Source organism: Cygnus atratus, chromosome 1 (assembly GCF_013377495.2).
Source record: "Cygnus atratus isolate AKBS03 ecotype Queensland, Australia chromosome 1, CAtr_DNAZoo_HiC_assembly, whole genome shotgun sequence".
In the NCBI taxonomy this organism is placed as follows: Eukaryota; Metazoa; Chordata; class Aves; order Anseriformes; family Anatidae; genus Cygnus; species Cygnus atratus.
The window spans coordinates 94,622,692-94,647,828 of NC_066362.1; the positions used below are offsets into that span (position 1 = coordinate 94,622,692).

Here is a 25,137-nt window from a genome sequence, read left to right on the forward strand (position 1 = left end):
AAGCACTCTGCAGGCAGCAGTCCTCTCAAAATGGGTCTATCAAAAGCCTACCTTCCCCCCAGTTAGCTCCAGTCACAAACCCAAGAGTGGCAAGATGAACTGTATCTTGTGCTGCCTAGACCAGGTGGCATGGAGGGTGACTTTGTACTGCCAAGGAAGAACTGACAAGGCCCTTTTACTCTTTGACATCTGTCTGCCTCTCTGACATTAAGAAAGGCAAGCGGAGTCTGACTTTTTATGACTTAAGTTTCTGAGGAAAGCGTCTGCTTTTGGGTGAACCTGTTGCTTTACCCACTTTTGTGTCATTTTGCTGCCTCCCTCCCCTCAAAAATCCCCCCCAAAATCAAACTACCCCACAGATGAAAAAAGCAAAGGGGGGGGGGGGCGGGGAAAGAAGGGAACAGGAAAACGATAAATCTCACACTGTGGAGCATGCTCTTGCCAGTTTGGAGTTGTAGCATGTACATGTTCCAGTGTTGCTGCTGTGATGACAGAACCTAATGAGTGACCTGTTGCCCATGTGCATGAGAGGTGCATGCATCCATGCATGGCATATGCACCCATGTCACAGACTATAAAAAAGAAATGTGCATGGTCAGGTGTGCCCTAAACATCAGAAGTGACCACTGTGCCACTACGAAGGTTTACATGATGCCATCACTTCAAGATATTGCTTCATCTTGCCAATGGGTCTTTCATGTTTAGATATCTAACCAAAATGGTATTGGAGGCATGGCTGCACATGGAGTTCCTGCAGCTGATTTCAGTGGAGTAGGATGGTGCAACAGATCCAGTGCCCAAAGGCACCAGGGAGAAGGGAGAAGAAAATCATTTCAGAAAACATGGTGGAAATACAGCTGGTTTAGTAGCAAATCAAATTATACCCAAACAATTCTATAAACATTTAGTCCAGATTTTTTTTATGGGGGAGGGTACGAGAAGAGGTAGAAATAAATTTGAAGTTTAGAGCAATAGTTTACTGAAGAACATTACTATAGAGAGCTAGTTACAACTCATTTAAAATATGTGAATGAGAATGTTTTCTTTTTTTCTGATGGAAAATAATACTTTTCAGTTTTCTGTATTTCAGACAATACTGTATGGTTGGTGTTTCCACTTAGCTCTCATTAACTGCCAGGTAGGCAGGACCTAAAAGAACAGGAACCCCAATTAAAAGAATTAATGGCCATGCAGCAAGCTTTGACTTCAAGAGAACTTTACATTGTATTGTATTGGAATGAGTCCTGCCATAGCCATAAATTCTTACTTCCGTTGGCAAAGTCAGCTAACTACAATGCTGATGCATTGTAGAAGGGTTGCTATCTTTTTAGACAAGCTATTTCAAAAGAATTTTTATTATTATTCTTAAAGAACCTGCCACATGCTACTTTGTTAACATTTCCTTTTTTTGGGAAAGTCCTGCAGTGTGATTCTTTGCTTGTCTTCATCAGTACAATGCAAAATTCTCACTTTCCAATAAATATTTTTTTCTCCTTAGAAAAAATATTACAAAGAGCATTGCAGTATTTGTTGGACAGTTTGTCTCCTGCCCTGTAGTATTGTCCATGGACTGAGGCTGCAGGGACATTTTGTTTGGTTTTAATGCAAACAAACAGCAACTGCTGATGCCCTTTGTTTATAAAGGATTAAAAATACAAAGGAGTCTTTATTGTTTAAAGCTTCAATACTACTGGTTTGAGTTGCTTCACTGTAAAGGCTTCTGCATTTTTGAGAAGGCAAATGACCAAAGTCCCTTGACTGAACAGTGGAAGGAGGAGGCATGGATATCTAGGTGGCCTGGAAAAACTTTCTGCAACTGGCCACCTATTGCTTGGATAGCTATTAGAAGACAGGCACGGGGCAGTCAGAGGCTAAGTTGCTCTTTTCAGTACGGATATCCATGGTGGTAACTTCCATGGTGACGGTAGTCATCTTGATAACCTTCCTGGTATCCCTGGTGATAGCTATGGTAACCATACCCACCATACTCGTCGTCTGGGCACTGCATGCCGAGTGATTGCTGAATTGTCATCTCCTGTCGCCGAAGCTGCATGGAGTCGATCAGGTCGTACACGATTGCCATGGACCACATTGGAGAAGGATACCAGGATTTGACGTTTCCGTCTTTCCCGACTAGAAGCATGGAGAAATATTCTGGGCTAATTTGGAAGTAATTTCGAATGTCTTTCACCAAATTAGCTGGGATGTCTTCTCGGTCTACAGTAGAGCTTCCTAGAAAGCGATTACATAAAACAGCATTGACATTTCGGTTAGGCAACAGCGATGATTTTAGTAGCTAAGTGAATTTGCAGCGTGAGATAGGATACAGTCCAATAGCTGGCAATGTAAGGTTCTTATTATTTGCAGATTAGGATTTCCTGGTTCTGAAATGCAAAGCTGCTGCACAGAAACCAAAGCTGTATTTTTAACAGTTTTGTTAGGATTAGTAAATTTGTCTTTCTCCTCTAGGCTGAAGCTGCTGTGGTGTAACACACCTTTTCCTCACCCAACACGCATGTATATCTTTGACTCCCATGCGGCTTGAGTCACAGTTCATGTATGCAGAAGGCGTATGTCAAAAATAGTCACACTGAAAGAAACCACTGGAATAAAAATGTGATTGTGGGGAGAATTGCAGGATAAATTTTCTGAGTCATTAGTGTTAGTATGGAGTTTCAGTCTTGAACTGGAATTATGTGTGAATTATGGGATGTGGCAGATGCCATGCCCACTTTAAAAACATATGTTCTGGTGCAGATTTGGTGAACTCTGGGCTTTTAAGCATGAAGCTTGTACCGAGTAAGCAGGTAGAAAGTATAAGACAACTAGAATCAGTGGACACCTATAGAGAGAGTTAGCTTAGTAACAGGTCTCTTATGAAGTGGCTTTGTGCTTACAAACTTGTTGAGGTTCCCCAAAGGAGATCAGCAATCAGATAGCTAAAGGTGGTCTGGCTGATACAGGCAATGCAGATTTCCAGAAGACTTCAAAAGAAACTTTGATAATATGGTTGGAAGGCAGAAGCAAGGTAGGAATAATATATAATCATTTCCTGGAGTGGGGGGAGGTAACCAGTGAAGTTCATAGTTGCCTGTGCTGGGACTAGTGCTGTTCTAGAATAGAGTTTAGGGTTATGAAAGGCAGTTCCTTGAAAGGCTTTTTCGCTGCTCACTAATCACCAAAAGCCAACACAGATGTTAGAAGCTATAAGGAAAGTAACACAAAAAAGAAAAGAGACTATCATTAAAACCTATTGCTTGTGTCCATCTTGAACACTGCACACAATTATGATTCTCTAACCTTGAATAACTGGAAAAAAAAAACACAACAGAGAAAAGCAATAAGGATAATCATAGGCTTGGGTAGGTTCTGTATGAGAAATGACCAAGTCAGTCAAGACTCTAGTCTGTAAAACAAATGGGCTGGGGGGAGGTCTACAGAATTGTGAATGCTACTGCAGAGATGGAAAGGGATTAACTGTTTACCCACACAAGAGGAAAGGGGTATGAAATAAAGCTACATAAGGGTCACGTTCAGTAGAAATAAAAGGTGTGTTGTAGATCTGCAAAGCTTCTGCAGGTAGGTATAGGTGCTAGAAGATAAAGTGAATTCAAAGGGAGGTTAGAAAAATACATTGAAGAGATGTGGGGAGGGCTACTTAGCATGTAGGACTAAGGTCATAAAGTTCTTCAGTGAAAAGTAAATGGATACAAGGGTGTTGAAGAAAGAAGTATCAGACCTGCTTTTCCTGTTTTTAGTCTTTCTTAGGCCTGGACTTTTATCTGTATGGGGCTAGAAGGACTGAGATGCTTTCATGTACAGTGCTGTAAAAATGGCGATGGAATGAATAAGCTGTTTCTTGTCCTCATATCTCTACTGACAGAGGTAGTTGTTGGGATTAGGTAGCAGAGGAACACGTAGCCTTTGAAATGTACCCTGAAATTCTCCTGACAGTGAGTTCTCCTAAAAATAACTACCTGAATTAGCTTGCAGGGATGCAAGTGCAAAGGAAGATGAGCGATGGACCCATAAAAGAGAACCTGCTAGGTATATGTTCTATAAACTTTGCAAACTCTTGAGCATGGAAAATCCATGAACATTTCTTTGTTATTGATAGCAGTGCAGGCAGAGGATTATACTTGTGATTGTATGTTTAGGTGGAAGATAAAGATAGGAGATGCCTTCCAGATCATCTTTGGGCTTTTCTATTCTGAAGAATCAATATAATGTTTAGAACAGTTACGCCAAGAAAGCTTGTTGTTTGCTTGTGTACCTTCTTTTGTTTGTTTGTTTGTTGTTTGTTTCAGAAAACAAACAAAAAAAAACCAACATTATAATCCCAGTCATATCAATCCCTCTAAAGAGATCACAGCAAAGAAACACTGAATTCTGCATAATGCCCTTCATGGGTCGTACTGAAGAAACTGGAAACGGTCACTTACCATTAATTGGATACAACTCTAAGACACCGCCGATATCTTCTCCAACTCCTAGCAATTTGAGGATAGTTATATGGCGTAGACCTGTGGAGGAAATGAAGGAGATTTTGAGTGAGACCCAATCTTTATGCACATTCTTGGGCAGATTTCAGTTTAATCAGCTAGGTTTATGCTTGCTGAATTAGCAGCCAGTCTCAGCAGTCCTCCATGAAAAAGAGTTGTTCGTCCTAAAGACAACAGCACTTGATGTCATTCTGTACCATAGGGATACAAGCATTAGACATACAAGTAAACTGCGGAAGCCACCCCCAATTTCAGAATGTCTCCGCACTGTTATGTTCACCAGTAAAGTTCTTACTTGTCATCCACACAGCAGGAAAGTACTTAGAGGCAATACAATCACCACAGGTCACTGCAGTGAATGGTTTAGGACAGGCATTCACTTATTTCATTTGTTCTGAGCACGGCTTGGTCTGTTGCCTCTGCTTTGAAGACCTTAGGGACTGTAGAAACTGCTCATGAACAAGAGTCTATATGATCTACAAAATCTTTGATGTAACTGTTTTTACAACTTGAAGATAAGATGTTTGGAAACATCACTTCGTTAAGAAAAAACATTGAGAATAAATGCTTTAGCAACTCACTGGATCTCCTTAAGGCTCTCCTTAGCAAAGGGCAGATGGAATTAACTTATGGTCGTGCTCTGTTCTTCAGAAAGGATTTTACCAGTGGTCCATGTCACAGTTTACTTTGGTAGCTACTAAATAAGATGATGCTGAAACTCCAAATGAAAGCCAGGTGATTATGAATAAGCAGACAGTGTAGCAGTGACACTGCAAATCTGTTGTTGGGCATAATTATAATGTATTGCAATAATGGCTTTGGAATAGGGCCTGTTTCATTCTGTCTCTCCACTGACCATTTAGCTGGATCTTAAGTACCTGGTTAAGGGGCTGAAAAGATTGTTACTGGGTTGAAGTAGCTTCCTTTAAGATTTTTTACAGGCTTAGGAAATGGAGCAGGAAAGAAAAGGAAAAAAACAAACAGTTGACATTCATGCATCTCCCTGATACCTGACCTAGGTCTGAGATGGCTCTAAGGATCTGCAAAGGATCCCAAAGCATTGCATCATTTATTTGTGCAATAGGAAAAAGAAAATATGCAAGCTGAAGTGGTTGTGTTACTGATTTTCTGAAGTATAAGCCTGAAGATAAGCTTCAGAGTGCTAACCTTTCTGCTTCACGCAAAGGATTCTAGGGAACATTTGGTTTAGTGGTGTTAGCTGTCACAGTGCATTGTTTTACCTGCTTAGCACAGTATTTTCCAATTATATTTGGAGTAGCTACAGCAAACTTTCCAGTTGTCGGACTCCTCAGATTGTCTAGTGTCAGACTTGAGCAAAGGAATCCATCACATCACCAGGAAGGATGTGGTTTTGGGGAGCACGAATATTATTTCCTTTGACTCACCAAAATTACAGGCCTGTCCGCTGAGAGCAGCGAGCTGCTGGGAATAAGCCCAGTCCTCATCACTGGGAGCAGAAATCACCACAAGCCGCCTTCTCCATCGGAACCTGGAAAGAGAAAGGAGTGCGACAGGGAACCATCACAACACGTGACTCAAGTGCCCTCAGCGTTCCTGTGCTGTGTGGGCTGAGATACGTGATATCTCTCACAGCTTCTGAGTAACAGCTGGGTGGGAGATCTTCCCAGTTCCATCCATCACTGGGAGAGGATAAAGCCTGTTTGAAATTTTACAGCTCCAGAACTCAAAGCATCTGCAGTTTTGCTGCAGTTTGGCCAAACAAACACTGCAAAGCTGATGATCTTTGCTCTGAGCCACCTTTGGTAGATATAACACTACTGAGAATTGTGTATTCAAGTGCAAAAAAAGATTCCTGTAGAATTTCTCACTAGACACTTTAGCTTTTATGTCATTCGCTGCTCCTGGAACTGCTCAGTGATTTTGCAGTCCAAGGGTTGTCTGGGAATTAGGGTGTATCTTCATTTCAGACATAACTCATACTTCTGTGTAAATAGTCACTGACCTCTTTTTCTTCTTTACCGCATTCACTCGAAATACCTTTAGCGTGTTTTTAAATCTAAGCTTGTTTACATATATGTGGCAGTATGAGCCTGCGAGTATATAAGCCATCCATAGGACAATATTTTCCTTTATTATGGGATGTCTCATCTAACCAAACTTCTGCACTGAGTATCACCTTCACCCTCAAAGGAAGGTGATGCCATAGGGACACTTGAAGCCTTTAAAAATTCTAACTACAGAGTTATTTAATATTCTCCAAACAACCGCTTTTTTGAATAAAGGTACTTCTCCACTAAACCTAAATAAATCAGATTTATAGGAATTTGCAAAGCTGCAGGGATATTTTTATAGCAGGAAATGATGTTTTAAATGGATGCAGATGTTACCCTGTTACAATAATAGCCTGCCTTTCCGCAGCACCAAATGAAGATCACAAAATAAAGGCTAATGCAATGGATCAACACTGTTCCACTAGAGAGAAGCAGGAAATAAGGTGGGACTTGCTCAAAGTCACAGAAGAAATTGCTGAAAGAGCAGAGGATGCTCCTGGCTAATTCTTTGTCTTGTTGACTGACTGATGCTGCTTGTATTTTTATCATTAAAAGAGCAAATGCTTGAAAAGCAAAGCTCCCCAATTTTAATGTTGTCCAGGAGGAACAAGTAAGAAACATGGGTATGTGTATATGTGAATAGCAATGAGGAGCATTAAGAGTCATATATATTATGTGAAGAAAAGAGGGAGAAATTCTTATTATTCTGAAAGTGGGTGAAAAAATCTTTGTGGTATTTCGTATAGCAAAAACACCTGGCTGCCTATAAACAAAGACTGGGACTGCAAACGTTGGATCACATTTTGTCTAGGGCATAAATCAGAATAACGTTTTGCCTGTGAGCTGCTTTAAGATACTCTAATGATGACTTTATATGTTTTGAATATCTGCTTTGTAGACACATAGAGCTGAAAAGGTTTGAAAATCATTCAAGCAGTCTATCCTCCTGCCCCAGGCAAGCCTAATACCTGGTGTGCTTGTTTGGGGTCACATCGTACTGAGAAATTAATTTAGTTGGCCCTTCACAGCTGTTAGTTTACTGATACTAATGTACAGATTTATGCCTTATTCCTGACATCTGAGCACACAGGCCAATACTGTCCTGGCGAATGTGCCAGATCCTTCCCTTTGTGCACCCTGTTCTTCCACTTCCACCTTATTTTGCACCCCCTTCTGTGTTGTGAGCCCAGAGCACCACAGCCAGTGTCTTGGGGCTACAGGAAGACTCCCTCCCCAAAAACTCAAGGATCTCCTGCTGGTACATGTGGCTTTTAAGCATTACTCAAGCGAGCTCCAGCTCTCAGTCTTCTTTCATTCCAGCCAGCGTTTTTAAGAACAACGTTTGCATTATTATAACTGACCTCCCAAATGAGCAACACCACGGAGATGATGCCAGGACCCTTGCTCAGCCGGGAAGATAATCTTGGACAAAGCTGGAATGAATCTTGCTGGGAATCTGGCCAGTTACCGTGGCTAGTGAAGTCCACCCGATACTTAAAGCCTGATGTCTGTTTCACAGACAGCAGATGTATTCTGTGCAGTGGCAGTTCTGTTTATAGATGTACCACTCTGCATTTTTCCTGCCTGTTTTTCTAGCGTGTTTATTACTAGGGCTGTTTGCAAGCTAAGAAGGGTTTGGGAGCTGCCACTTCCTAGCATACAAGCCCTTTCTTGTGTTGGGCAGCTGTTTCCAAACTGTGGTTCTTCTCGGTGGTCTTGGGGATGAATCACTGAGACCTAAACAGGAGGTGGTGAGGAGGGTGGGGTACATCTTAAATGTTCTCTTTTCATTGAAGTGGCCATCGAATTTTAAAATGTTTATGAACCAGCAACCTATTCATTTGCCTGTTGCTCCATTCGCCCTCAAGTCATAACACATCATGCTGTCTCAATTATTTGCATAGCCATCTGGCATTAAAAGTGTACCCCCCAAGGATTTTGATATTAGGTGAGGAGGATGCAGTAGTAGCAGGTAAAGCCTGGACTGATGAGGTAGCCTTAATTTCATGTAAATTACCCTTTAACAGAGGGCCATAGCTGCACAGCTGTTCTTTGGATCTGAATCTTCCCACAGTCCAGACATGTTTATTTCCCAGTATTCAGGTCTCACAGGTAGAGCAGTAGCACAGCATATAGACACTGCATAAACAAAACTGTCTTGCTACAGAAGGTCTCAGACATTTTACAAGAGACATCTGCAAGACCTCTAATACAATGTATGACTAATACTGGCAAAGACCAACTGTTATCTCAAGCCGGATAAGAAGGAAGTTACAGAGAATTAATTACTGATTCAAGCTACATGAAAGGGATTAGAATGGGATTAATGTGACTGTCATGGTTGATGGTTGAAATATCAACACTGTGCTTCATTCAAAACACTGAGCTGACATCTGTGAATTAATCCTTATTTGCCATTCTAATGCAAATCAGTGTTATCTCCATGTCATGGTGGGGGAACCAAGATACAGAAAGTTAGTGTCCAAAAAATGTGCAGTCAGTCAGGAAATACAACATGCATATTGACTCCTAGTGCTCTGTGCAAGAGTGCATTCTGCTGTGGCTGCATCTCTGTACTTGCTTATCGCTGTTAATACGAAGAAATCTGTATTAAAAATTGTAAAAGTAGTTGGATAGGTATTTTTCCAGTAAAACAGAAATTATTGGAACTAGCAGCACATAAGAGCAGAAGGTAATACCTCGATAAGAAGCTCTCAAGGGATTGCTTTTTATCTTCTTTGCAGACAATGCCCTCTTTTTTCTGTCTTTCCATGTCTTTAATTCTTGACTGGAAGGTGTCGATCAAATCAAACACAGACTTCATTGCTATAGGTACTTCATAGTATTGCTGTTAAGCAAGAAGAACAAATGGAGAAAGGATGCACATAGTAGCAGTCATTTTGCATGTATCACAGCACAGCAGGATATACAGAGATTTAAATATCCCCATTTACACACAGGTAACAAGGCCTAAAACAGATTATAAATCATGGAAATACTCTTTATTTTAGCAATCAGACTCTTCTTTGGAAGTGACGTATTGTGAGTACTTGTCCAATGTGATAAGGGCAGGCCGTTGCAGGCAACAAATTGTCAATATATTCTTTTGTAGGGCCCTCCAGCTAGAGCATTGTCCATATACAATATGTTGTCATCTTGTTGAGCAACCATGCTGTTTTAGGACACCATATACTGCATTAAAAAGCCCTGCCAGAGACTACTAGCCCGTCCTTGTGGCGTCAACTCACCATCCCAGCAGAAAACCACAATTCCTGAAATCCCCCATCTGCAGAACATGAAGATACCTATCTAATTCCTGAAAATTTCTCTTACTGTCCTTTTTCTTGTCGCCCAGCAATGACAAAGTTCTGCATCACTCTCTGATGTGCCTGACATGCAAGCCTATAATTTCTTGTTTCTTTTTTTTTCATATTTTCCAATGTCTTTTCTTTCCAGTAGTCAAAACCCTCACCTTGACCTTCATGTCAGTATCCGTCAGCACCATGAAGAAGTCATTGTAGGTCATCCCGTACTCTTTCCTCAACTCACTGATAAGCTGCTGATCCACAAGATCTTCATCCTCTATCACTTTCATGGGCTTTTCATTATCTTAATACAAAACAGTAGAAATAAAAATAGTCATGGAGTTGCACAGAATGCTGACTTCAATTTCACCTTGAAATAAAGGGGGAGATTCATCTTCCAGAAGCCCTCTTCCCACTGCACTGGCAAGATCTTCAAAATCACCACTATGGCACTGTGGCTTTTAGCTGCCAGGTTTTAATCCCTGTATTTTCAGAAAATCAGTTTACCCTAGGGCATATGTACTACAGCATTCAACTTTTCTCCTTTTGTTGGTTGCCTTCTCTTTTCTGGAAAGATGTTTTAGGCGTATTTATACATTTATATGCATGTGTTAATCATTTCTCCAGCTCCTGAAATGCAGCCACTTCTGCAGTAGAAAATAGAAACTGTTTGACAGTTTAGGACAGGAGCTGGAAAGCACCACATCCAAATGAAACAGCATAGAGAATTTGGGTCAGTAAAATATAGTTAGAACAGCTTAAGGTTGGCCAGGACTCTAGAGTGCCTTCCAGTCTTAAAAAATGACAGGGGATGTTTAGTGACTACAAGAAACCAGAAACTGTTTAATGTATCTTGAATACTGCAGCTCTAGCTCTTTAGGTCTCCACAAATACCCTGCTGTGGCACTCCTCCAACTGCTTGCCGATGTTAATTTCCCATTCTAGTAACCTAATGGGAAAAAACATAATTTTGACAATGATTTTGTATATACTCATTGCTCTACCCTAAGAAAACATTTGGACAGGCTTGGAAAAAAAGCAGACTGTAATTTCATTTTGAAAATTACAGAGTTATTAAATCTCCAAGTTATTCAAATGGATAAGAACCAAATATTTGAAAAGATTTTTAACTAACTCAAAACTTTATGCCTCTTTTCCTGTGCTCAACATGAAAATTCACTAATCTGATCGCTCCAAAATTTTGCCCATTTCACCATTTTCAAATGATTTGCCATCATTTGGTGGCAAATACCAAAAAAAATTCTCAGTATACATTTGCAAAGTTAGAGCTGTGTGACATATGACAGAGATTTGAAACGTGTACAAGACAAGCCTGTGGAGGTAATGAGGTTCCTTACTTCCCTTAGAGCCAGAGTGCATTAGAGCCAAGTCCTGAAAGCCTCCATGTCATCGGCTCAGCATCCAGCACAGCACTGTACAACTGTGACAATGCTGGAACTGGCCTCTGTATGAAACTGTGTGCCTGGAAAGCTAAAGACAGGCTAAGTCACACAAAAAGTGAAATGAAGCACCCTGTCACCTGGGGGCCAGAGAGCTGTCTGCAAATGTTACTTGTTTATGCCCTATGACAGCTCTGGGTTATAAATACTCATATCCACACTTAACAATCCCAGCCGTGGCATAAGTGACCTGCCTGAAGTCAAACAGAGACACCACAGCCGGTCAAGAGCTGGGATCCAGAGGCCCAACTTTCCCATCCCCTGCCCCACCATTATTCACCAGCAAACAGACATGAGATGAACTCATCTGAGTTGAGCATACAGCAGCAGAAAATACTTTTTCAAGAACAAATGTTGTATATTTTGACAATATTTGACTCATTAAACAATATGGAATTTTAAACTATTTTCTAAACATCCACAGCTTCCAGGAGCATATTGATCTGATTCAAATTTTGCAATAGGTCTGATCAGTGTAATAAGCTGGATGAATCTTCTGAATTACATCTTTGGGAAGACGTTTGAGTAAGAAACTGCCCTTTAGGTTTCATACCTTGGACCCGCTTCTTACAGAAAAACAAAACAATACAGCAAATGTTGCAATTTGGTTATAGGAAGTAATCATGCTGTAGGCATAATTTATATGGTTGTACATGGGTTTATGTACCTCAGTTGAAAGTTTTGTAAAGAATTACAGGCAGTGTTATAAATTTCACATTAGATGTGTTGCTGGATGTGCTAATTGGTTATTCGCTTTTTAAAACATCTGTAAATCATGCATCAGTGCTTCATAAACAAGATTTGCATCTTACTAATATCAAGCATGACTATTAAAACAAAGACTAAAATTTCATATTTATGCCTGCAATTTTCTCCCAAAGCAAAATCAGAACTACCTAATTGGCCTGTATGGAGGTAGAATAATGTAAGAGGAATTGGTGTGAAACACATTGAAAAACAACTGTGGTGCAGTATTTTACACCAATTGGCCCATGGCATTATTCTGCTTTAAAGACTGTAGATATCAGCATGAAGATAGCACTCAAGTTGCACTGCTGCGAGATTGTCTTTCAACACAGTGTAAAGAAAATTAAATTACAAGAATGATAGAGTAAAATGTGTATTTTTTTGTTTGTTTGTTTTTTGAAAAAAAGCCACAAGGACTGGCTTGCTTTGCAAACTTGGAAGTGATTTCTAGGGAGTCAAAAAAGAAATTAAACTAAAAATCTAATATTTTTCCAGTTAACTACTTGTCCCCATCCTTTACTGTCATAACGGACATGTGGGGTCAGCCTAAGTAACAACAGAGTTAGGACTTTCTGCTACTACCAAAATCTTGTCCTTGCTGTTCCTGGAAAGGTCACAGAAAGAGTAGAAGCTTTTCTCTGTACATCTTTAGCAGCTAGACATGGGAAGATGAGTTACTCTTTAGAAATAATTCAAATGAGGTTGCAGAGAAGTTCAGCAATTTGCTGTGGCAGTCCAGTGGCCTAACAGGTTGGGTGTTAGCTTTGGTTATGGGGTGGGTGTGTTCTAGCCTGGAGCTGCTGCTTAGTTCACTAAAGCCCAGTTCCCAGGAGTTGGGGAAAGAGACCAAAAGGACAACTTGGGGTGAAGAGAACTCTGCACTAAGTTCTCAGCTTTTCTGTCATTCCAGTGGGAAACTGGGAAATGCTCTTTGGTTTCAGGATGGGCTGCTCTAGTCCAAACAGCATTAATAAGCTCTTTCATTAACTGCTTCAAAATGTATTTGAAATTTCAGGTGAAAAGTCTTTTCTATGGGTCTTCCTGTTTTTGTCACTTATAGTTCACTAGCACAGCAAGTCCCAAGACTTAGGACTGGGGTAAGTAGACCCTGTCATGCTGGGTGCTAAGGCTTCTCACTACAGCATAAATACTGGGAACAAAATGTTTGTTAGAACAAAATGTTTGTGCTGACAGAGGTTGAGCCATGAAGAGGCCATGCAAACAGGAAGGGCAGAGGAGAAGGGGAGGAAGAATAGAAAGGTGTTTGCATTAATTAAACTTTTTAAAAGTTCATGATCAGGCATTCCGAGCAAATATGTAAGGTGAGCTTTCATGTAAAGTTTAACTTACGCCCCACTGTCTCCTGCTTTTCTTTAACAAGTTAATTCCTCCTATGAGATTTCCTCTGTTACACACATTTGTGTGGTTTGGGGAAAGTTTGGGTGTAAGTTAAGTTTGGAACAGGCTGAAAGGGCCCGTCGCTCTGACATGGTCTATGACAGACTGACTGTCTGTTTATTAGCCAGTCTGGAGCTATATATAAACCTAAACAGTCCACTGACAGACAGATTGGTCTAGGTACACAGAAAGTGACCTTGAGAAACCTTGGCCTGATGTGGAAAATCCTGTGCCACTCCAGATTTGTCAAGGAGGTGCACGAATGGGCGTTCTGGCTGGATATGTGACTCCCTGTTGTTCAGGGACACAAGTCTGCTGCTCTCCAATTAGGTCCCCTCTGAGAGTGTTAGAGGCATGGCTGGAAGCCAGGCATAGTTCTGTAATTTTCTGGCCAGTTGTATGCCAGACCTGAAATACCCCGAAAGAGACGGTTGATGGGAGCATCATGTGGTCCTGAGCTTTCCATTCCATCTCACATCTCTTCCCAAGGCCTGGTAAAACCAAATAAACTTCCAGAGGAATGATGTGGTGAATTATAAGCAAAGTGAGTAGCTCTTATACTATTCCTTTGCTTTGGTCCAGCAAAGCACTTAAGCTGGTATTAACCTTTAGATGCAGACAGCAACAGGACTGTTTACATGCTTCAAGAGATACCTAAGCTTAAGTGCTTTGCTGGACTTGGACCTGAAGTCTTTGTCCAAACCCTGCCATAAGGAAAGGAAAGGTTCTTGCTGGCTTTGGTTGGTGTTTCCCTGGGACCTGAGCACCGACACCAGTTGTTTTCAAAGCTACCTCAGAGAGGTAGATGCTCTGTGCCATCTGTAGATACGGGAACGTGCATGTAAAGAAAGTAGTACTAGATAAGTCTGAATGAGCTACTTTGCAAGACCTGCATACTCTGATATACAGTGCCTCCAAAGGTTAATTTCTTTGTGATAGCCAGCAATTAGCAGTCACACCAATGGGTGTCTTGCTTTAAGGGTATAGAGAGGCTGTAGGAATTAAAATAGTAAACCTTTTAATAATCAGGTATGCTGGTGCAAATTTGTAAGGTTGTAAATACCTAGAGGTTATGGCTGAAATCTCCTACCTCTTTACTAGCAGAAAAGGGAAAATGTGCCTGGGCCTTTTCTGTGGAGAACACTCACTTTGTGAACATCTCAAAATCAGCTGTTAGGCCTAGAAAACTGATCCTGGGAAGAAAAAGAACTCACTGCAAGGGGTCTACCTAGCACACTTCTCTCTCTGTTCTGGGTTTAGTGTGCCTCCACAAAATCCGTCTTCTTCCACATCTTTGTAAGGAGAGAAAAGGTATAAGAAAATGTTACATGGCAGGACAGGGAGGTAACAATATTGAATTTCAAAACAGGATTAGCTTGGGCCAAGTTCTGAATATAATCTCAAACATTTCCCTTCAGTCTCTTCTGTTCCCAGCCTCCTCTCCTTCATGACAATAGCCAGTTTCTTTAAACAGTGTTTAAAACATGCTAGCAAGTATATAGCCACCCATGGCAGGCATCCTGCAAAAACCAATGGTGGAGTTGTGTTAGGACAGCCATTTAGTTAGACAGTGAGGTTGATATTCAAGTTATTGGTAGAACTGAGCCTAACTTCCACCTTCTGTCCCACGCCCTCATCACATTTTTAGGCCTTTTCACTGTTTGACTGTTCTACTGGTTTTATAAATTCCCACAAAGAAAGCTGAAGGTGCTCAAGTTACAGCACTGGAAGACCAAGCATGGAAAATACCAGAGGCACTTACGTAAATATGAAGTGGGGATAGTCAGCATGGAAGAGGAAGAATGGGTTTGAAAGTGTTGCTATACCACAACGAATAGTGTTGCTTAGATCTTGACCCAAGCTGGGGAAATTTCTCCCTTTGCTATCTGCTATTGTGCCCGCAGGGTGGAAAGAAAATAGTAAAAAAAAAACGGAACCTAGCTGGAAGTGGTCAATTTTCATGCTGCTGTTGTTCATGGTGCCAAAAATTGTAATGACTGAGATTTTCCTCGTTGCCATCTTGCAGAAGCTCTCCAGGTATTCATCTCGCTGCTGAACGTACATGTTGTTGTCTGCCTTGGGAGTCGTGATCAGCTGGTTGGTGGCAGAGAAAAAAGAGCTTGTTTAATGTAATGAAACAGGTGACTATTTCACTGAAGGAGAACTAGGCACTGCTTGCAAACTGGGATTTATTTTCCATGGAGCCGTTGGCTGCTCTGTAACTTTATTTTGCTTGTGTTCGTACTGTACATTTAGGCCCAGGCCTGTCCCAAAGGTGTTCAGGCAGTCACAGGAGAGCCATAGGAGGCATGGCCAGCTGGTGGCACCAGCTCTTCTGCCTCTCCACAGTACTGGTAGAAGAAATGGCACCGGGTTTTACAGAAAACTATGTGCCCTCCTATTATCCCTTGCCTTGTCAGGGCTTCAGGGGTGCAACAAATCTAGGATTCCCCCCACTCACTCACAGCGGGAGCACTGGGAACATGGCAGCCACCCTGGCCTTGTCCCATGTTCCAGGCAGGGCTCCTCGTGGATATTTTGGCTATCACAGTGCAAATACAACTAGGGCTTCATGAATACTTATATAACTCTATAGTGCTCTATTCATTTCAAAGTCTCCTAACAGAGACTTAAAAATTGTAAAGCACACAACTCAGATCCTTCATCAGTGACTAGGATTCAAACATCCCAAGGAAGGTGTGTATGTGTGTAACAATATGCAGTAGTCTATGCAGCAGTTTCCAGCAGAAGGTGGGGAGGAAAACCCCAGCTCTAGGAACATAAACATCCTAACTTGTGTCAGTGAACTGCAATCAAGTGCCTACCACCAGTCCCCCAAACACAAAGGGAGTTGGAATCTGAATTTTATGGTTTTGGGTCATAAATAATCACCAGAATCCTTCAATTGCAAACTTATGCTTCAGTCTGTATCAGGTGCAGTTGTCTCCTAGCTACCCTCTTAAGCTTGTAGTGCCTGAAGGCTAATTTTTATGATACACTCCTTATAAATCCAGTTCATCAATGCACTGAAATGTAGGAGGCATTTATTGGCTTAAAAGATCTGACTCTAATTTATAGAAAGGCGCCCTGGCATAGCTATAGCACTGGGACAATGAGAGTGAATGAGAATCAGGCACAAAGAAGATTCGATTTCTGGGCTGTAGCATGTAATACATTGCATTTAAATTGCTCAGAAATAATTCAAATAAAAAAAGGATTGTGAAAAGGATTTGAGGACTGAGATTAAAACCAGACTATTGGTTTGTATTGTCCTCTTAGTTTCAGAGGCCGTAAGTAGGAGCACACAGTGAAGTCTGAATTAGGCCTACTTCATCGAGCCTTGTAGAATAAAGCAGGGAACATTCAAGAGGCAAAGCAAGCTTCATATCAAAGCTTTGTTATAGGACTGTTTTAACCCAGGCAGTATATACATTTTATCTACATGCATTTGCATGCATGTGTGTGTATGTGCATATGGGTGTGCATCTATGTGCATGTGTGTGTAAGTGTTATATATAAACCATCAGCCTGCATTTCATCACTACAGAAAAATAAACAAAAACAAAATCACTAAGCCAAGACTTCTCAAAAGCAGTAAGACTGCAACAACAACAAAACAACATAGAGGGGTGGGGCTGCAGGGCTCAAAACCCATATGCTTTTTCAGTTTTTGTAGCTGGGTCCTATATCTGTCATTAATTGAACTTAACCCAGATTAGCCTTCAGAATTCCAGATTTTTGAAATGCCCACTTAAATCTGCGGTCTGAAATCCATAGTGATGTGTAGGACTTAAAAGGGTGTGTCTCTCCAAATTCTCTTGTACTGGGAGAGGACTGGAATGATGTCCTTAGGAGCCAGTCTCCTAAAGAGGCTGAAAGACAATAGTATAGCAATGCAATGGGGAATAGCTCAGGTAGAGCCACTTCTGGAGCAGTGTGGGCAAATTCTTTAGCAAGGCAGTTTGAAGACTCGTGAATGGCAGAGTTCATCCAGCTGGAAGGACTTATCCTAAGGGAACTGAATAGTTTTATCAGAAGGGATGCAAATAGGCATGTATATGTATTTAAAGTATTGGAAAGTTCTTTGTCCCTGGAAAAGAGATGGCAGGCTTCAGCCACTGCTTTTACTGTTGTTCAAATCAAACCTATCCTTCAAGAAACTTCAGGGCAAGCAGGCTGAGGGTTGTATTAGATACTGGAGAAATAAAGTGCAGCGTGGTATTATCATTTCTCCCCAGTGAGTTCTGATCTGACAGCCTGAGATTGTGCAACTCTTCTCTTGGAGATCCAGCTGAGGGGTGGCCTAGTATCAGAAGGTTCAAATTTCAGACCAGCCTTTAACTTTCTAGGACTGTGTTGGTGTAATGAATTCACAGTCTGACATCTGTAAGCTCTGCTTTTGGCATATTTCATATTTGTTTTTCTTTGTCATGGTGCTGCACATATTCTTGGAAGCCACAACATTGAGATATATGGCTAAGATCCCAAACTTCCTTGCAGTTTTTCTCTCTCAGCTTTTGGTTTGGTTAACTATTGGTTAACTTGTAACTAATAGGCAATATTAGCAAAATTCAGTCAAGTTCAAATTTTTCAAATATATAGCTCTTCACTCATAGCTGCTAGCTCTGCACAGCCCCTACAGCTGGAAGAGTGGGGAGGGGAAGAAGAAATTTGGATTCTGCTCAGATTTGTTAATCATCAGCAGAATGATTAATTAAATTCCAGGGGTTGAAATCTTGGCTTGGCATCTTAGCTATTTGTATTGGAATATGGGGCATCAAAGTCAAAACTATGTTGTGACACTGACAGTTGGACAATAATTATCAAAGAGGCCAGCTTGCAGTGAAATAATTGCAAGAAACCAGCTCCTATAATAATATTTTTAAATAACTATTTTTCAAAGTGTACCTTTCAGGGTATGTGCCATCTGCCAGGAAAAACATTTGTACTACAGCTAAAACTGTTTCCTGTCCTAGGTGAAGTGTTTTTTTAGATAAGTAGTTGGAAAAACATACAACACTCTTAAACCCTGGGAGAAGTAACTCCAGACCATGCTGACTTTCTAAGACTTGAAAGCTTACTATAGAGTTATAGTTTAATAAAAACAGCAGGAGGAAAAAAATAAAGTTTGTATGCGATCTCTGAAGATATTTAGGGGATGTGAATGCCAAATTCCCATGAGAAATAATGGGAAATGTAACAATCCTACCTCAGGGCATCTGTTCATATGTCTTTGTGCATATTCTCCATCAGCCATGCACTTGTACTGCCAAGTACACGTGGCTTGCTTCCAGTTTTAGGACACCAGCACCAATACAAACCAGGTGTGCCAGCTGGCAGGATGCGCTGAGCACTGAAATGTGGTAACATTGGCAAGTACCTCAAAGTGATGAGTGGATGTAATCCACACTGGACCTTCATTTTATTGATCATAACTGTACAGATCCTGACACCTACATATCCATTGGAAACAAAATAATCTGATGGCTATATGGCAACCTATGGGAAGAGGCTGGGAAAAGGTTTTAGCCTAATTCCTGTCTGAAATATGTTCATACTGCACTTAGGATTTCCAACATGAGGCCACAAAAGCTTCTCTGTTGGAAATGACCCTCGAGGTCTAGAGGTTTGACTTCTTAAACTCAACAAAAAAGATTAATACAAAAGCACCATAAACTTTTTGTTCGTGATTTTCCTGCTAGGAGGGAGACATGACTTCATTTATGAAATAAGATTCAGATGAACAAGTTACTTACAATGAGCCGCCTTTTGCCTTCAAAATATTCCAGGAGGTCAGTCACTGATTTCCTGGGAGGCTGTAAGAAAGGCTTCTTGTTGGGCTTGGGGAAATCCTCATTCTCTGTCCTGCTCCCCTTCTTGCTTTTCTTGCTACGGTCTTTGTCCTGCTTGCTCTTTTTCTCAGCTTTGTCCTTCCTGGACTGCTTCTCACTCTTCTGCAGCTTGTCCTTCTTCTTCTTCTTCTCAGGTTTATCCATTCGCTCATGCTTCTTTGACTCTTTTCCTTTCTTTGAAGGAACGCTTCCCACTGCAATCTCCTCTTCTAAATGGGGACTAGCGGGCTTGCTCGGGTCATATTTATCTTCATATTCATTGCTCAGTATCTTTTCTTGGGTCTTCTTTTTTGGTGGTTTAGTCTTGGTTGGCTTGTGTTGCCCTGGTGTGACATTGAGGTCCCTGTGGTTGTAGTCCTTCCTGTCCGTTCGGTTATCTTTAAACCTACTCACGCTTGCCTTTGTGTAGTGCACCGAGGGAGCTGTAGGGACTTCTGTGAAACTCTCATGGCGGCCACCTTTGCTTGGTTTTCGTGTGGCCACCGGCTGTTTCTCTGAGTGGCCGCGCTGCCGGTCCCTGCGGTTTGCCTTCCACACAGGAGAGTAGAAGTCCTCAGAGGCCGCGACACGCAGCGTGGTGGTCTCAGGGGCTGCCGGCGGCCTGTGGTACTCCGTGGTCGTATGTGACTTTGTGGTCCAGGTCCTCTGCGTGGTGGGGAGGGGGGTGGTCGTCGCTGTAGGCCTGCTTGCTGTTGTCACTGCGCGGGTGGTGGCCCGGGTGGTTGTGGTGGTGGTAGGGAGGGTAGTGGTCCTTACTGTGGGCAGAGGAGTAGCCACAGTGGTTGTCATTGGTTTCCTCACAGTTTTGGTCCTTGTCGGCTGGTTGTTGCTCCTCCTTGGCTCCTCCTTCCTTGCTGACACCTGGACATGTCCACCGCCAGGGGTAGGTTGGGTACTGCCCCCGTTATTGCCTTCCTCAACCACTTGTCCCTCCACCCCAGCTGCTTTGCAAGTCTGTATGAAGCCCTTCTGCCTCATCTTCTCAATTTTTCTGATGGGGTTCTGGTCAATGACTTCATACATGGCCTCTAGCCTGACTGGATAAGGGTACCTTTCCTCCACCTGCAGAGTTTTCTTCAACAGCACCATGCCAAACTTCCCCTTTTCCAGTTTCAGGAAGCTCATGAGCTTAGGGATGAGGGCAGGATCTAGTGGCTGTTCCAGGATTTTTCCTTCATTTGTTATCCTTCTGACTTTTCCCCCTTCTTCCCCTTCTTCATGGAACAACACAATCTGCTGGATGTGCCTCTCAGCCAGCTCGCAGTAAACATCATTTTTCAGCAGGCTCATCATGAGCCGGTAGTAGCCTTCTGAGGCGTGGGGCGCAGAAATCACCCACACCCGGTTTTTCCCAGCAAAGCTGGCCAGGACATTGGGGGAACTTGACCCCGAAGGGAAGCGTGCCACCCGTGACTGTGCGGCAGTAGATATCCCTTCGTCCTTAATCATCTCAGATTTGGAGTATTTGGCTGCAGCTGTGAGTCTCTGTATCCGTCTTTTTCTGGTGCCCATGCCTCTGGGGTGGGAACGTGCTTCCTCTTTCAGGAGACCGGCAGGTGCCTTCAGAGGTGCTGAAGAATCCCGCTTGGTGACAGGGTGTTGGGGATTTGGGCTCAGATTCCTCGGGGATGCTCCAGACCTTCTCAGGAGGCTGCTTGGAGCCCTGTAAGCCAGAGGCACTTTCCTAGCTCCATGGCTCCCTCTCTCTGCTAGCCTCCCCGTCTTCTCAGAGCCGCAAACTAGCCACGCTGCCCACAGCAGGGCTAAGCTGAGAGCTGGCCTCCAGTTCATTGTGCAATCCGCTTGTGGGGAGGAGGAGAAGAAAAAGTTAGATGTTAACAGTATGATGATATCTTGCACAAGTGATTAAAACAAAACAACAACCACAAAACAGAGGCTGGGTAGCTTCAGTGATTTAAGGGTGCTAGTTACACCTCAGTCCTGCCCTGGCGGTTTTACAGAGTTTACAGGTTGTTTTGGGGAAAGCACAAAATGGGTCATTTTATGCAAAATGAGATCATCCGTCTGTAACATGACTCTGTCCAAAAGGACACTGTGATCCACATCCTTCTTTCTCTCTCTCACACTCTCACATACACACATGCAAACACACACACAGAGAAAGGGTCCAGTACATAGAAGAGAAAGCCAAAAGTTTGACTTAAGACTTACACTCCCAGGGAACTTCCCCTTCCCGAGATGAGGTTTCACGTCTTTTTCCTTTAAAAGGAGAGCAATGCCATACAGCTTTGCTGCTGCTCAGTGATTTATCCTTATGCAGCCCAGCAGGTCCCAGAGCCCGTCCGTCTACTTGTGTATCTTTTAACTTTCTTTTTTTTCTTCACCTTCTTGACAAGTGGGACGAGGTGAGTGGAAGTTTCCTTTGGGATCTCTGCTTCTCCATTTACCTGCAGGTCTGGCTTCTTTCTGTGCCGGTTACCCACACAGGCAGAGATTTCATTTAAGGAAAGGGAACTCCCAGCTGCTCTGAGTCCCTCTCTTTTAAACTTCCCCAAGCCTCCTTCCCACTCCTTGCTTCCTCAGTCCAGTTTAGCTCCTTTGTTTCCAGAGAGGAAAGCACCAGCATTAATATATTTTCCAGGCTGAAGAAAAACACAGGAATGTGATGTTTGAAAAAAAAAAAAAAGGACGCTTCCCGTTCCCCTTTCTCCACACTCAGACAAAAGCAAGTTGTAAAACTCTCGTCTTTTCTTCTCCTTCCCTTCTTGGCTGGCTATGGTCCCAGAAATGTCAGGGTAACCCCAGCCCTGCTCCGAACCAGCCTCAGACAACGGTGGCCACTGGAAATGGGGGAAACTTCACTCAGGATTTAACAGCTCAGCAGAACCCGCCTCCTCCCCACTCTGACACACGGAGGGAGGAGGAGGAGGAAGGCTCTGGGGGCTGAAACACTGCACAGCATCACAGAGCACTTCAGAGAGGGTGACTCCAGCCTTAACTCTTTCCTTCACGCTGCCCAGCTCCCTTGTGATCCCCAGTCTTGTCTTTCTCCTTCCTCCCATTAAACAGGCACTGGCTGAATAAAAAACAGCGCTGTGAGAAGTACATTTCCCCATCTGTGTCAGTAACAGCTCTGATGTTTAGGAGTTATTGCTTTTTAACTCTATTGTTTCTGCCTCCTGCTCCCCTTTTTCCTATTTGTTTGCTTTCTGGGAGTTCTCCAGTGAAACCCAATTTTGCTTCACTTTCCAACCAATTTCTCTTTCAAGTTCTCATGTATGTCAGCATAGTCTTTTCTGCAAACATATACAGGCATGCCTGTTTGTTCATTTGTAGTTTTTAAAGAGATCAAGATGTTTACTGTATTATAGAACTAAACTTAGTATCACATGTATTTCCCATGAATGTACACTAGCAGTAAAAAAAAGTGCAAAAATGCCTAAAGAGACATGGGTAAAGACAGGGTCATGTCCTCTGCTCTCCCTTCATGGTGTAAATGACACCATTCTATTGAGCTGACGTAAACTGGCACAGCTACGCTGCCAGCACCTGGTCTTTAGCAGATTCACACTGGCTTCAGTGTGTCATGAACTCTAAGTGTAAAGCACCGCTTAATGGTCGTTGATGGATAGCAACTGAAAACGACCAGGATCTGAATACTACTTTTGTAATTTTCCAAGATTTCACTTATTTATAGAGATGCTGTTGCATGGCGTGGTGGTAAGGGAGGATGCTACATGCCTGCGTTCACATTAATATGAATGCAGAAAGGCTCAGCCCCTCCCAAAATATCATATCCTACATCAGCCAGGAACGAGGAGAATTGTACCTCTCAGAAGGACCACAAAAATGGAGCTCTGTGGAGCAAGCGTGGGTAACATTTTCCACTTAAACTTCCATTAGTGGCAGGTCTGTTGGGTTATTAATCTTGACAAGGAAAAAAAACAGGTCTTTAAACACTGCACAGTCTCATTGTGACTTTTTTAAAGAAAATAAATTGTAAGTCTAAATGAGGTTTTCATTTCAATGTTTCTTTCAGATTTACTACAAAGATTAAAAAAGTCGCCCCACAAAGCTGAGGCCAAATGCTTAATTTGGGGTAAATGATTTTTTTTTTCACTAAGTTACCTCAGTTTTCTTGAGGTTGGTGATAGTTTGAAATCACACTGAGTTAAAACATCATTTATCGGCATATGTTGCATGAAGCCAAGAAAAACGCATCCAGCGCATAAAAATGAAAGAGAGATTTCCTTATTATCTCTGCTTTCTATTCAGTCAAATTTTAGATACAGTAAAGAGTTTCTGTGAAAACTTTGTTTTGCTCTTGCAACCTGACTGCAAAGTAGCATGCCACCGAGTCTCTTTTAAATGTATCAAAAGGTGACAGATCACCAAAGATGACAGATTGTAAGGCAGCTGTAGATGAAGAACAATATCCTAGAAGACAGCTATTCTATAGGGGACTTAAAGGTCAGAGTAGTTAAACCACTGCAAGTAAGCTTCTGGCTGCTACTGCAGCAAGGAAAAAGTCTGCCCATGTGTCAATGACAAGTTAGGAATTGGTATATGGTATCAGTAAGGCTGTTACTGCCATGTACATCAAGCTTTTCAAAAGGATTGCAAAGGGTTCAAAAAGTGATGTGACATCTGGATATGATTCTATTCAACCGAAGGTGGGAAAAGGTTGAGCTAAGTACTGGGAAGGCACAGTCACACTTTGGGCATGATATGTTCATGCATACACAGGAAAGAGACTTTTGAAAGTAAATGGCTTTGTAATCCAGCAGAGGAAGGCTTAACCATATCCAATGATTAGGAATTAAATCTTGACGAATGCATACTTGAAGTAATTGCAGTTACTGGTAGTAAACAGTGATCTCAGTTAAACCCTGGGATAATTTCCCAAAGAACGTGGTGGATTTCTGCTGTTTAAAGTCTTCAAATCAAGCATCTGAGAGAGCTTCTTAGGTGGACTGGAAGACATGGCAAAAGGATGGGATGAGATCCCTATGGACACATCTCCAGGGGAAATTTGAGAGCAAAATGGCACCCACCCCTGAAGAGTGCAGCTCTCTGGAGGCTTGGGGAAATCCATTCTTTATTCCACTGAATTGACACTAGCAATCTGAGAAAGGTGGAATGCAGTGTACAGACCTCGTAGCCTTCAGGGCGGTTTTAATGGGGAAGTGAAAGTTAATGCTCTGTCCCCAAAGGGAAAATATTATCTGTTTAAGAATAACCGTATTGTGGGTCTCCCTATATTCTGCTTTAGGTACTGGAATTAAATATATATCGTGTGTGAAGGGGTGTGCACATGACTGCATTGTTTCAGCTGGTAAGGAATTAACAGGACAGTCAGCTACCTCCTGAATTAGGATGCGTTCTCAGTCCAACAAAACCTGGAGAAATAAGGCAGCAAGAGGGAAAGAGCCAGAGGAGCAAAAAGCTCTCCATTGCAGTAGGCTTCCAGGCAGTCCTCCAGAGAGTGGAAGAGAAATTGCTTCCATGGAAGGTGAAAGGAGGGAAGGGGCTTGGGAAGACCAGCATCTGCCTCGTGTGGGGCTGGGGAGCTGGGAAGCAGATCTGCAGGTGGAGGTTCCCCCGCTGATGCCAGTGGGGGGGACAGAGAACTAAGTCTGAATCCTGTGAAGCAGACGTTGCTCCTCAAAAAAGGGACAGGTTTCTTGAACTCTGCTGGCTCCTTGCTTTCCTAAGGAGGGAAGAAGCTATTATTAGCGATGTGACTGGGGTCGTAACCCAGCCAGCAGCTGGGGAAATAACAACTAAGAGTGTAAACAGCGGTCCCCGGTATGGAAGCAGGAAAGGGAGTCAATACAGGGAGGCTTGAAAAAGCAGTGACCCATAATAAAAAGAGCAGT

At 42.4% G+C, this 25,137-nt stretch overlaps 1 protein-coding gene across 1 annotated transcript; it reads right to left on the minus strand.

The window, feature by feature from the left end:
• Positions 1-846: 846 nt before the first annotated feature.
• Positions 847-22,175, minus strand: CCDC80 (coiled-coil domain containing 80). The gene is made up of 8 exons (XM_035540336.2): positions 21,470-22,175; positions 19,202-21,099; positions 15,383-15,539; positions 10,008-10,144; positions 9,235-9,383; positions 5,909-6,012; positions 4,443-4,523; positions 847-2,232 (listed from the first exon to the last, which is right to left on the minus strand). Exons 2-8 carry the CDS (start codon positions 21,086-21,088, stop codon positions 1,886-1,888), a joined length of 2,862 nt encoding a protein of 953 aa, XP_035396229.1. The 5' UTR covers positions 21,089-21,099; positions 21,470-22,175; the 3' UTR covers positions 847-1,885.
• Positions 22,176-25,137: the final 2,962 nt, after the last annotated feature.

Excerpts from the sequence above, each read along its gene's own strand:
- CCDC80 (XM_035540336.2), bottom strand. The coding sequence starts at position 21,088 with ATGAACTGGAGGCCAGCTCTCAGCTTAGCCCTGCTGTGGGCAGCGTGG. Across the intron at positions 15,540-19,201 it reads AAGGCAAAAGGCGGCTCATT|CTGATCACGACTCCCAAGGC; the intron begins GTAAGTAACTTG and ends GCCACCAACCAG. Across the intron at positions 4,524-5,908 it reads CGGACAGGCCTGTAATTTTG|GTCTACGCCATATAACTATC; the intron begins GTGAGTCAAAGG and ends TTTCCTCCACAG.